The sequence below is a fragment of the Cebus imitator genome, unplaced genomic scaffold (assembly GCF_001604975.1).
Source record: "Cebus imitator isolate Cc_AM_T3 unplaced genomic scaffold, Cebus_imitator-1.0 Scaffold352, whole genome shotgun sequence".
In the NCBI taxonomy this organism is placed as follows: Eukaryota; Metazoa; Chordata; class Mammalia; order Primates; family Cebidae; genus Cebus; species Cebus imitator.
In genome coordinates this window covers 1,355,504-1,368,856 of record NW_016107667.1, presented here as the reverse complement: position 1 = coordinate 1,368,856, position 13,353 = coordinate 1,355,504, and the positions used below count along the sequence as shown (strand labels likewise).

The 13,353-nt window shown below is 38.4% G+C and overlaps 1 protein-coding gene across 11 annotated transcripts in view; it reads left to right on the top strand.

Annotated features, from left to right (window-relative positions):
* SRPK2 (SRSF protein kinase 2) overlaps positions 1 to 13,353 on the top strand; it is a 277,462-nt gene that overhangs the window by 210,209 nt on the left and 53,900 nt on the right. For all 11 annotated transcript variants that reach the window (XM_017506255.2, XM_017506252.2, XM_017506253.2 and 8 more), the window contains one exon: positions 12,181 to 12,289. In XM_017506255.2, coding sequence (XP_017361744.1) covers positions 12,181 to 12,289 — 109 coding nt within the window. The remainder of the gene's footprint in view (positions 1 to 12,180; positions 12,290 to 13,353) is intronic.

Below are 13,353 nucleotides of genomic sequence, written 5' to 3'. Positions count from 1 at the left end.
TGACGAGATGGACCTAATGGACATTACAGAACTCTCCATTCAAAAACAATAGCCTAAAAAAATAATAATAAAAAAAACAAAAAAACAAAAACAATAGCCTAGATTTTGAACTGGTAAAAAGCATGTCCTGTTTCTTTATGTCATGCCAGGGCACAGAAGAACAAACCTTCCTCAACATAATATATTTTATACATTATATACATACAAATACACAACTTAATGTATTTCAGTGATTCATCTTCTCATTTGTCTTCCCTAGATTTTAAACTCTGTGAGGACACAGACAAGGATTCTTTAGAGATAGTATCCCTAACACCTAGCAAGTCTTTATTATGTCATCTTGGAAAGCGACATTAGATTTGAATGTTGAAAGTCTTGATTCTCTTATAATAATACTTTAAGTTTGAATAAACAATAAAAAGGTGAATGAATCTTTTAATAATAATAATAATAATAATTATTATTATTATTATTATTATTAAAGACAGAACCTCGATCTGTTGCCCAGGCTGGAGTGCAGTGCCACCATCTAAGCTCACTTTAACTTCCGCCTCCCGGATTCAATCGATTCTTCTGCCTCAGCCTCCTAAGTAGCTGGGACTACGGATGCACATCACCACGGCCGGCTAACCTTTGTATTTTTAGTGGAGATGCGGTTTCGCTATGATGGCCAGGCTGGTCTCGAACTCCTGACCTCAAGCGTTCCCCTTGTCTCGGCCTTCCAAAGTGCTGGGATTACAGGCATGAGCCACCATGTGTAGCCTTTTTATTTTTTAAATGATGTTTACCAGCTGTATATTACTGTATGTGGAATGCTATTTTGGCTACTGTAATGAATTGGATTACACTGTGGGGCAGTTAGTTTTATTTTATGTATTTATTTATTTTTTTGAGACGGAGTCTTGCTCTGTCGCCAGGCTGGAGTGCAGTGGTGCAGTCTCGGCTCACTGCAGCCTCTGCCTCCTGGGTTCAAGCGATTCTTCCGCCTCAGCCTCCCGAATAGCTGGGACTACAGGCGCGTGCCACCACACCCGGCTAATTTTTGCATTTTTTGTAGAGACGGGGTTTCATCATGGCGAGAATGGTCTCAATCTCTTGACCTCGTGATCCGCCTGCCGTGGCCTCCCAAAGTGCTGGGATTACAGGCGTGAGCTACCACGCCTGGCGGCAGTTAGTTTTATGATTGTAAATAGCCATAGACACTACTTTTAACTGTGCCCTGCTCATTTATTAATCTATCATTAGTCACTGGGCTAGAGTAATGGCAGAACAACAGTAATCACTAATGTGGCACATAATGTCTACCCAGGTGTAGTTCTGAGTGAGGTTGGCGGCGGCGGTGAGGGGGGGCAGGGCGTAAGTGCTGAGACAGGTTAAGTAACTGGCTTCATGTCATAGCCGTAAATGCCAATGCTGATACTCAAATCACCATCCCTGAATTCATGCATAAACCTCTTTTAAGTAGTTGGTAGTGGGCAAGGGTTTAGAATTATGTGTTGGCCTTGACATGAATATTTTAGATATCCAGGGTTACTCAATCAGTGGACTCTCCTTTAATCTGTGTGGTCTTACTGCAAAAATTGTTTCTAAATTTGTTTTTTATTTATTTATTTTTTTGAGACGGAGTCTCATTCTGGCACCAGGCTGGAGGGCAGTGGCGCCATCTTGGCTCACTGCAATCTCCGTCTCCTGGATTCTAGTGATACCGCAGCCTCCCAAGTAGCTGGGACTACAGGGGCGCACTACCATGCCCAGCTAATTTTTTGTATTTTAGTAGAAATGGGGTTTCACCAGGTTGGCCAGGATGGTCTCAATCTCCTGACCTCATGATCCACCTGCCTTGGCCTCCCAAAGTGCTGGGATTACAGGCATGAGCCATTGTACACAGCTGAATCCATTTATATTTTATAAAAAGAAAACACTGTTTTCTTCATTAGCAATTTAAAGCACAATTTAAATTACATTCACCACAGCATAATTTCTGATATTTAGTATTATTATAATTAGTGTTTCTGCTGTGGTGAATGTAATTTAAATTGTGATTTAAATTACTGATAAGGAAAATATTATTTTCATTTATATTTATCTTACCCTTAAGTAATTTTTGTTATTATTTGTTTTGTTTTGAAACAGGGTCTTGCTTTGTCTCCCAGGTTGGAGTGCAGTGGCGTGATCACCACTCACTTGCAGCTTCGACCTCCTGGACCCTTGTGATCCTCCTGAGTAGCTGGAATCACAGGCATGTGCCACCATGCCCAGCAAAATTTTTTAATTTTTGGAATGACTGAAGAATTCACTCTGTTGCCCAGGCTGGTGTCGAACTCCTGGGTTCAAGTGATCTTTCCTGCCTCCGGTGTGATTACCGACAGTGTGAGCCATCATGCCCAGACTGTTGTTAATTTTTTAAGTCATAGATAAGTAGGAATCCCCTGTGTCTTTTGGAATATTAGCCTTTGCTCTAGTTTTTTCTCTGGAGCAGTCTCCCATTCATTACTGCTATAGGAAGTATTTGACTGTAATAACAGAGACTGACTTGTATTCAAGAGCTCTTCATTAACAGTGGTTTCTCTGGCTGCTTTTGAATTTCTGCCAGCTTCAAGGGAGTTTAATGGTTGTACCAGAGACTTCATTATTGTTTATATTTTTAGATGCTACTAAGAGCTTTTAAAAATGTCCTTTTTAAAATGTCCTTTTTTATATTTAGTATTATTATTTTTAGTGTTTCTGCTGTGGTGAATGTAATTTAAATTATGCTTTAAATTACTAATGAGGAAAGTTGTATTTTCTTAGATGGAAACGTTTTTACTTGATATCACCTACAGGTATTTTCTTGATAGTTCAAGGATATGGCTGTCAAGTTTTAGGAAGAATGTGTTGTGAAATTTTAAAGCAATTATTTATTTTCATATTTCCTTATAACCTAAATTAGCTAAAGAATGATTGTAAAATTTTGTTGATGATGGCCAGTTTCCAACTTGGGCAATATTTTTGCTATCTTATACTGAGAAAATAGCTGTTACCTGAAATGGTGGTTTTAATTATATTCCATAATTAGTCTTTGTTTGTTTACAACATCATGCGCTTAATTCATGTTAGAATCCTAGTTAGTTGTGTCTTTAGATTTTCACCTTTTGAATATGTCTGATGGATTCTTCATGTTGTCACCTTTTTCTTCTGTACCTCTGTGTGTTCTCACACACTAGGTATTCTGGTCTTCACTGAAACATTCTTTCTTATTTATTTATTTATTTGTTTATTTTGAGACGAGTCTCATTCTGTAGCCCAGACTGGACTGCAGTGCTCTCGACTCTCTGTAGCCCAGACTGGACTGCAGTGCTCTCGGTTCACTGCAGCCTCTACTTCTTGGGTTCAGGCAATTCTCCTGTCTCAGCCTCCCAAGTAGCTGGGACTACAGGTGCCTGCCACCACACCTGGCTACAGAAATATTCTTTCTAGGCCTTTTCAACTTGACTGCAAGGAAATAAGTCTTTTTTTAAAAGACTGTAATTTTTTTTTTTTTAGAGTTTTAGGTTCGCTGTAGTACTGAAAACACAGTGATAACCCATAAACTCCCTGCCCCGACACATGCATAGCCGCCCCCAGCATCAGCACACCCTCCAGAATAGTGTATTTGTTAGGATTCATGAACCCCCACTGACACATCATTAGTACAATTTTTAAAAATGTTTACATTTTAACTCTTTTTATATTGAAAATCTTGGTTCCTTAATGGCATTTACCTATTTGTTTTATGTTTTAATGCAAATGAGATATTTCAGTAATGTTCAGTAAGAACATTATTGACAACATACGTACTAAAGTTTTAGGATTTTCTTGCAGTCCTTTTTGTCCTTACATTGTATCATACATCTTAATAATCGAAAGATATCCTTTCATTGAAGTAAAAAGATTGGTTGCATATGTTCTAAATAATTTCTTTTTTTTTTAGTAAAGAAAAGTGGTGGTTAGTACATACGTAGTAGCAAGTCATGCTCTGACTATTCTGAGTGGATTTTATTTTTTAAAAAAGCAAGTCATCATAAGGTTTCATTGAGATCTCTGAGTATTATGTTTTTATTTTCACTTTACCGGTCTTTTTTATGTGTGTGTTTTTTTCCTAGTTTAATTGCTTTTCTGACAATTAGCAGGTACTTTTTGGAAGTGGTTGATGTTAGCTGAATTGCAGCATGTATAGCTAAGAAGGTATTAGCATATGCAAGAAATATTGACAGTGATAAGAAAATAACAGTCCATTAGAAAAGTGATCAAAATCATTGAACGGATACTTACTTCACCTGAGAAAATATATGACTAGGCCAGGTGTGATGGCTTCTGCCTGTAATCCCAGCACTTTGGTAGGCCAGGGCAGGCAGATCACCTGAGGTCAGGAGTTCGAGACCAGCCTGGCCAACATGGTGAAAACCTGTCTCTACTTAAAATACAAAAATCATCATATATATATATATATGCGCGCATGTGTGCTGCACCTCACACATATACGCACACATGCGCCACACCTCACTGATACACATTTACACACATATATGTGTATATATGTAAAACCATATGTCACTGCATATATATTTCTGTGGCTTGTCTATGAATAAATTTTACTTCTTTTTTTTCCAGCAATGATACCTTTTTATTTATGATTGTACTGATGAGCGCTTCCAGAACAGTAGAATAGAGGTAGGGAGAGCAGGCATCCTTATCTAGTTTCTGATATTAGGGGGAAAGCATTTGGTTTTTCATCTTTAAATTTGATGTTATTTGTAGGTTTTTCATTGATGTTCCTCTGTTCCTGCCTCATTGAGAATTGTGACCAAGAATGAGTGTTCTGTATTGTCCGATGATTTTTTTCTGTGTCTGATGTGCTGATAATATGGATTTTCTTTTTTAGTGTGTTAATTATGACGAATTACATCAATTGGGTTTTGAATATTGACCCAATTTTGTAGTCCTGTCATAAACCCCATTTGATCATGATGTTTTATTCTTTTTACATATTGCTTGATTTGATTTGTTCAACATTTGCCTGAAATGTTTGTATCTACATTATGAGGAAAATTGGTCTGCAGTTTTCTTATGTCTTTGCCTGGCTTTCAAATCAGAGTAATGCTGGTTTCATAGGATAGATATTGAAAATATTTCCTCTTTTTTTACTTTTTAGAGGAATTTGTAGAGATTTGGTAGTATTTATTTCATAATGTCTAGAGAGAATATACCAATGCATTATTTATGGGAAGATTTTGAACAATAAATATATTTTTTAAAACAGATATATGGTTATTCAGGTTTTTGTTTGGACCTTGCATGGTTTGTGTCTTTTCATTTATTTGTCCATTTTATCTAAGTTTTCATATGGATAGGCATAAAATGATAACATTCCCCTCTATCTTTTTAATACCTCAAAAGTTCATAGTCACATTACCTCACTCATTGCTCATGATGGTAATTTGTGTTTTCTCTCCCTGCCCAATCTTCCTGGCCAAACATTTGTTAATTACTTTCATTTTCTTAAAGAACTAGCTTTTGGTTTCACTGATTTTCTCAGTTCTTATGCTTTTTAATTTTACTTACTATAGTTCATATCAGTATTGTATTTTCATTCTTCTGTTGATTTTGGGTTAGGTTTGCTTTTCTTTTTTTAGTTTCCTAAGGTGGAAACCAAGATTACTTTTTTGAGATCTTTTTCTGATACAGGCATTTAGTGCTATAAATTTCCCTCTGAGTTTTGCTTTAACAGCATTTCACATATTCCAGTATGTTAAGTTTTCATTTTCATTTAATGTAAGACATACTTCTAATTTCTTTCTGATTTCTTCTTTAGCCCATGGGTTATTTTGAATTTTGTTACTTAGTTTCCAAATTTCTGAGTATTTTCTCTTCTTGGTTTGTAGTTTAATTCTGTTGTGGTCTGAGGACATACTGTGTGATTTGAATCCTCTTTTTTCTTTCTTTTTTTTTTTAATTTTTTCTTTTTTGGAGATGGAGTCTCACTCTGTTGCCCAGGCTGCAGTGTAGTGGTGCTATCTTGACTCACTGCAACCTCTGCCCCCGGGTTCAAGAGATTCTGCCCCAGCATCTCAAATAGCTGGGACTACAGGCGTGCACCTCTATGCCCAGCTAATTTTTGTATTTTTAGTAGAGACGGGATTTTATATTGGCCAGGCTGGTCTTCAACTCCTGACTTCAGGTGATCCACCCGCCTTGGCCTCCCAAAGTGTTGGGATTATAGGCGTGAGGCACCATACCCGGCTGAATTCTCTTATTTCTACTGAGACTTGTTTTATGGTCCAGTACATTGTATATCTTGGTGAATGTTCTGTGTGCCCTTGAAAAGACTATTTGTTGTTAAGTGTAGTGATCTATAAATGGTAGTTAGATCAAGCTGGTTGATAGTATGTTCAAATCTTCTATATCCTTATTGATTTTCTTTCTGCTTGCTTTTATTAATTTTGGGGGAAGGAAGTATTAAAATTTTCAGTGACACAGAATGTGTCATTATATTATGTTACTGTGAACAAATTTCTTTTTTCCACCCCTTCCTTTTTTTAGTGATTGTGTGTGTTGGGGATGATTCTCATCTTTCCCTAGCCCTTTGAAAGTTTTCAGTGGTTATATTGAGGAACATCACAATCAGAGAGCTGAGAAACCACTCTCAGCAGAACTTAGATAACACTTAATATTATCTTTAGTAAGAAAATAAAGAGAATTTTTGGAAAATACTTCCAGAACATTGTCTATCATGGAGTTCTGAACTTTTGGTTAACTCTATAAATATAATATATTTTTTGCTAGCCAAGGAAAAGGGAATTTTTATCTTTGTTGAGCAAGTCTCCCAAATGGCTAAAGAGGAGAGTTTTAAGATTTTCTTCTTTGGAGTCTTCTTACTAGCATAAGTAGAGTTCTAGTTACAGTAATCTTGGCTGTGCTGGAGGCTGGAATTAGAAAACAGAGCAGTGAATTTAACGGTTACTTAACAGTTCATTCTTGTTCTCTTCGTGTTTGTAATCCAGTAAGATTTTTTCTTCCTATTAGAAACGGGTCTCACTGTATTGCCCAGGCTGGTATTGGTTCAAGCAGTCCTCCTGTCTCAGCCTTCCAAAGTACAAGAATTACAGGTGTGAGCCGCTGCACTCAGCTAAGATGTGTTTTTTAAGAAGCAAAAAAAAGGCCGGGCGCGGGGGCTCATGTCTCTAATCCCAGTACTTTGGGAGGCCAAGGCAGGTGGATCACCCGAGGTCAGGAGTTTGAGACCAGCCTGTCTGACATGGCAAAACCCCATCTCTACTAAAAATACAAAAAATTAGCTGGGCGTGGTGGTGGGCTTCTGTAATCCCAGCCACTTGGGAGGCTGAGACAGAAGAATCGCTTGAACTCGGGAGGCGGAGGTTGCAGAGAGCCGACTGTGCACCATTGCACTCCAGCCTCGGCAGCAAGAGCCAAACTCCATCTCAAAAGAAACAAAAACAGACAAAAAACCCCAAAAATCTATGTGAAAAATACAAGGCTTTTATATTAAACAGTACACATAGTGAAGTGTACACGTGTAGCAACCAAACCCTTAAGTTGTGGTGATCTTCAAGTACCTGAGGCTTTCTAGCACTCTGCCTAATGCCGTTAGCAGGGTCCATAGCACTGTTACTGTCCCATACTCCTTTTCTATCCTCTGGTGAAGCAGCAAACTAGACTTTGTGTAGTGACTGTACTCATTCCCCTGTGTGCCGGGCAGTGTCATGAACCATGAGGTATCCATTGCTAGTAGCCGTTATGGGGCACATAGTTAACTAAGCCCAGGGAATTGGGGTCGTTTCTGGTGGAGTGACTGGAGTGTTCGTTGTTGCTGATTCCCTAGGTATTAGTTAGGTTAGTGTGGTCTGCTGCACAGGGGCAGGGACCACTCTTCTTGCAGCATGAGTGTTAGAGGAGATGCCCTGTGAACAAGGCTACTACCATTCTGAGAGAAGGGAATGAAAAATGGTCAGAAGAGACTTGATTTTGTAGGAAACCAAGAATTGCGATATGAGAATATATATAGATTTGAAATTGTGTATATCATATTTTTAAAATTTGAAGTACGTTAATGTTTTATACTTTGAGTTGTTTTAATAAAAAATTATAACTAGCCAGGCATGATGGCATGTGCTTCTCTGGAGGCTGAGGTGAGAAGGTTGCTTGAACCCAGGAGTTTGAGGAGACACTGAGCCCTGTTTGTGCTGCTCCACTGCACTCCAGCCTGGGTGACAGAGCTAGCCTCCATCTCTTTAAAAAAAAAAAAAAAAAATGCCCTTTTCATGTAGTTTGCCTTTTTATAGAGATAATATTTTTAGCTAGCCTGAGGTCTTCAGGGATACTGGACTCCACTAGTAATTTTGTTGTTGTTGAGCTTTCAAAGCGCTTGAGAAAAGGAGCTGCTTTGCTTACGATGTGATTACATTGGAAATAGTGCCCATCTGTTTTTGCTCACATGTATACACTTTGGCTAATTGAGGATTTGAATCTGAAAAGTATACTAGTGATACAGGTTTATTTTTATACATACATTATTTTTAAATTTAGAGACTTAAATGTTAGCAATAATGTCCGTTTAAGTAGTGTATAGGTTTTAATTAGATATGCCATGTTCTCCGTATACTAAGACCAGGAAGCAGTCTTCTAGTTATTAAAAGTGGAGTGTATTTCTTACTAGTTGACAAAACATGGGCTTTGGAGTCAGACCTAGTTTCCAGCCCTGAACCTGGTACTTCATAATCTCTGGTAGTTGGTGTTCTCTATAGCAGTATAAAAATAATACCATCTACTTTGTAGAGTGGTTGTAAGAATTATGATAGATGTCTTTCCTAAATACTTGTACTATAAAATGCAACTACGTCTCTGAAGTAATTTCACAAACATGTATGTCTAGAGACTTTAACACTGGAAAGTGCAGCATTTTCTGTTCTCTTACAGGTTCTTACTGTGTATTAAGACATTAGTCCTATGGTCAAGAAATCGGCTTTTCTTTTTTCAACACTGCATTTCCCAAACAGAATTCCCTTCCTCCTTCCCAATCCCCTGCTCCCCTATAGAACACCTGCAGTATATTATAGTTTATTTTTGTTTCGTGAAACATAGTTTAGAAAATAAAAGTGCCTAGCATAGTGTTCCTAATTCATACTGGATAAATGGTTTCATTTCCTCTTTTGAGTGTTAATTCTAATGGTTTTAAAACTGTGTTGTATGCTTGGCACAGTGGCTCACGTAGTCCCAGCATTTTGGGTGGCCATGGTTGGCGGATCACCTGAGGTCAAGAGTTTAAGACCACCGTGGCCAACATGGTGAAACCCTGTCTGTACTGAAAATGCAAAAATCAGCCGGGCATGGTGGCGCAAGCCTGTAATCCCAGCTACCTGGGAGGCTGAGCCAGGAGAATGGCTTGAACCCAGGAGGTAGATAGAGGCTGCAGTGAGCCGAGATGGCCACTAAACTCTAGCCTGGGTGATAGAGCAAAACTCAGACCCTGCCTAAAAAATATATGTACATATGTATATATAAAAATAAATAACTATTGTAAACTCAGAGCTCTTCTCTTTTAATTAATTTTAGTTTAATCTTCTAAGTAGTAAGCTATTTAATAATTACTACATTTTATTCCTAATTTACTGTCATTTAGTTCATATATTTACCCCATAATGTTGTCATACACCTTAAGATTAATATCTGGGAAAATCAAGTGCAGAGGCAATAGAAGAGTAAGAATCTCAGGAACACAGTGTCTGGTCAGATTCTGGCATCACTACAACGCAATTTAAATATTCGTAAATATATTCTTAAAGTGTTCTTGAGAGCCCTCTGGGAGTACATTGAAGGATCTGGTTAGTTACTTACTACAACTGCTTCAGACCTTTTAAGACTAGTCACAAGCCATGCACATCTTTATTTAGTAATTTGTAAGAATTCTACAGATTAAAAAAATGAGAACATCTTTATAATAAAAAAGCAATGTTCAATTAAAAGACTGAAAAATGTGTTTCCAAAGTAAAAAAAAAGTAGTAAAATGTTGTTTTAGAAAAATTGAAGAAATTGAGAAAGCATAGATTAAAAGAATAAAATGTAAAGAGAGTAAAAGTAGGAATGTTCATTGCTAACATCTTATCGTCCTGGAGTATTTCTTAAGTATTTCACAAAAACAGTCCCATATTATCCATGCTGGTTTGCAGCTTGCTTTATTTCGCTTAAAAATGCAAAGTGAAGAACTTCTTGTGCCAGTTATCAGTGAGGCACCCTGCTTCCTCTCAAGAGTCTACCTTGATAGGGTGCTCTCTATCCATCTCTGATTTCTTCCTTTCTTTTCTTTTCTTTTTTTTTTTTTTTTGAGATGGAGTCTCACTCTGTTACCCAGGCTGGAGTGCAGTGGCACAACCTAGGCTCACTGTAATCCCTGCTTCCAGGGTTCAAATAATTCTTCTTCCTCAGCCTCCCAAGTAGCTGGGATTACAGGTGTATGCCACCACGCTCGACTGATTTTTTTTTTTTGTATTTTTAGTAGAGACAGGTTTTACCATGTTGGCCAGGCTAGTCTCGAACTCCAGACCTCAGGTGATCCGTCTGCCTTGGCCTCCCAAAGTGCTGGGATTAAAGGCGTGAGCCACCACACCCAGCCTCATTTCTTCATTTGTAAGGAGTGTTTCTAGGCAGGAGTTAGAGGTTGGCAGAAGAGTGATGAGACGAACAAGCGCTGTTGGAGGGTAAATTAAGACGTACATTGTACAGTTTCTAGTTAGTTTTGAGTAAACAGTTGGATGTATGCAGAATTACGCTGAGTAAACACTGTTTTGGTCAGTTTTCTTGTACAGATCCAAAAAGAGTTGAATTCAACTTATCGTTTAGAAGAAAAAAAGTCTTTAAATACCAAGAACTGGTGTGTGCATAATGTACACACCTAGATTGCAATACGGAACATTGGCTGGGCGTGGTGGCTCATGCCTGTAATCCTAGCACTTTGGGAGGGGAGATGTGTAGATTGCTTGAGCCTAGAAGTTCAAGGCCAGCCTCAGTAACATGATAAAACCCTGACTCTACAAAAAATACAAAAATTAGCTGGGTGTGGTGGTGCATGCCTGTAGTTCCAGCTACTTGAGAGACTGAGGTGGGAGGACCTCTTGAGCCTGGGAATCAGAGGTTGCAGTGAGCTGAGATTATGCCATTGCACTCAAGTCTAGACAACAGAGTGAGACCCTGTTTTAAAACTAAATAAGTAGGCCGGGCGCGGTGCCTCACGCCTGTAATCCCAGCACTTTGGGAGGCTGAGGCAGGTGGATCATAAAGCCGAGAGATCGAGACCATCCTGGCCAACACGGTGAAACCCTGTCTCTACTAAAAATACAAAAATTAGCTGAACGTGATGATGTGCGCCTGTAGTCCCAGCTACTCAGGAGGCTGAGACAGGAGAATTGCTTGAACCCAGGAGGTGGAGGTTGCAGTGAGCCAAGATTGCATTGCTGCACTCCAGCCTGGCGCCCGGTGACAGAGCGAGACTCTGTCTCAAAAATACATATAAATAAATAAATAAATAAGTAAGTAAGTAAGTAAGTAAGTTAGTAAGTTAGTAAAGTAAGTAAATATAGAACCTCAAGTTATTGTTATGGGGTGCTGATGGATGGTTCATTGACTCTTTAAATTAAATTAAGACAAGAAACCTAATAGGAATTCATAGAACACTTTTTGTTCAGGCAGGAGTGCAGTGGCATGATCTGGCTTATTGCAGCCTGTGCCTCCCAGGTTCAAATGATTCTTTCTCCCCTGCTCCCCTGCAGCAGCTTCCCAAATAGCTGGAATTACAGATGCTCACCACCATGCCCGGCTAATTTTTGTATTTTTAGTAGAGACTGGGCTTCACCATGTTGGTCAGGCTGGTCTTGAGCTCCTGACCTCAAGTGATTCACCTGCCTCAGCCTCCCAAAGTGCTGGGATTACAGGCGTGAGCCACTGCACCCAGCCAACACTTTTTCTTGTTGAAAGATACTGCTCGAGGGGGAAAAAAAAAGGTTGTATTATTAAACATGTTTTAGTCTGCATGTGTTATGCAGAGCTTTCCTTAATGACATTAAGAATTGACAAAAGAAGAGGTGAAATGTTACTACTATTTTTTGAATTTTCTTTCTTTCTTTCTTTCTTTCTTTCTTTTTCTTTTTTAAGGTGGCTATCATCCAGTGAAAATTGGAGACCTCTTCAATGGCCGGTATCATGTTATTAGAAAGCTTGGATGGGGGCACTTCTCTACTGTCTGGCTGTGCTGGGATATGCAGTAAGTGTTCTTTGTCATTTGCGCATTTGTTTCCTGGAGTAGCTCAGATCTGTGTTCTAACAGGGTATGGCTGAGGGTTACAACTGCTTTGCTGAGGTATGTGAAGTGCTTAGCGCAGGCCTGCCTCAGTCGGCTGGATTCCTTCCCGCCCCCCTGCCTAGTTTGAAGTTCATTTCAAATCTTAAAATGTTACTTGATTCCAGCTTTATTGAGAAGTTTATTCATTGAAATTGCTTTGCATAGGGATCATATTATTTTTCTAGTAATTTGTCCATATCATACTAACATAATGTATAGTCTAGGCTTTTCAGTGTATAGGATTTTCAAATCAATCGTTTCCAGCTTTTCAAAGCCATGACCCATAGTAAGAAACTTCATTGCTACTCCACATATATAAACACATGTATTTTGTGCGTGCCTCTGTGTGTACTGAAACAAAAGTGTTAGAAGAGGGTAATTTTCCATACTGTTCAGTTGGTGTATAATATATGTGAAAACTCTGTTACTTTTCTAGTCTTATTTTAATTAGGGAAAAAACAAAACAACAAAGCATAAAAGAGATTCTCTTGACCCATGCTAATTAAATGTGGTCCCCCAGTTTGGAAAGTAGTGTTTTAAAGGAATGCTTGTGTTCCTGTTTATTGGATAGATCTGATTACAAGTTGAATATCCCTTATCTGAATGCTTGAGACCAGAAGTGTTTTGGATTTTGGAATGTTTGTGTGTCTACGCAATGAAGTATCTTAGAGAAGGGACCCAAGCCTAAACACAAAATTCATTATGTTTCACATGCACTGTATAAACATAGCCTGAAGGCAATTTTATACAATATTTTAAATAATGTTGTGCACGATGCAAAGTTTTTACTGAGTTTTGATTGCAGTCAGAGGTGGAATTTTACACTGTGGCATCATGTTGACATACTCATAGTGTTTAGGTTTTGGAGTGTTTTGGATTTTACATTTTCAGTTAGGGATGTTCAACCTGTATGCAAGTGATTTCTTCTACTGATAATGTAGATAAATGGGCTTTTTTTTTTTCCTTTTCCTTTTTTTTTTTTTTTT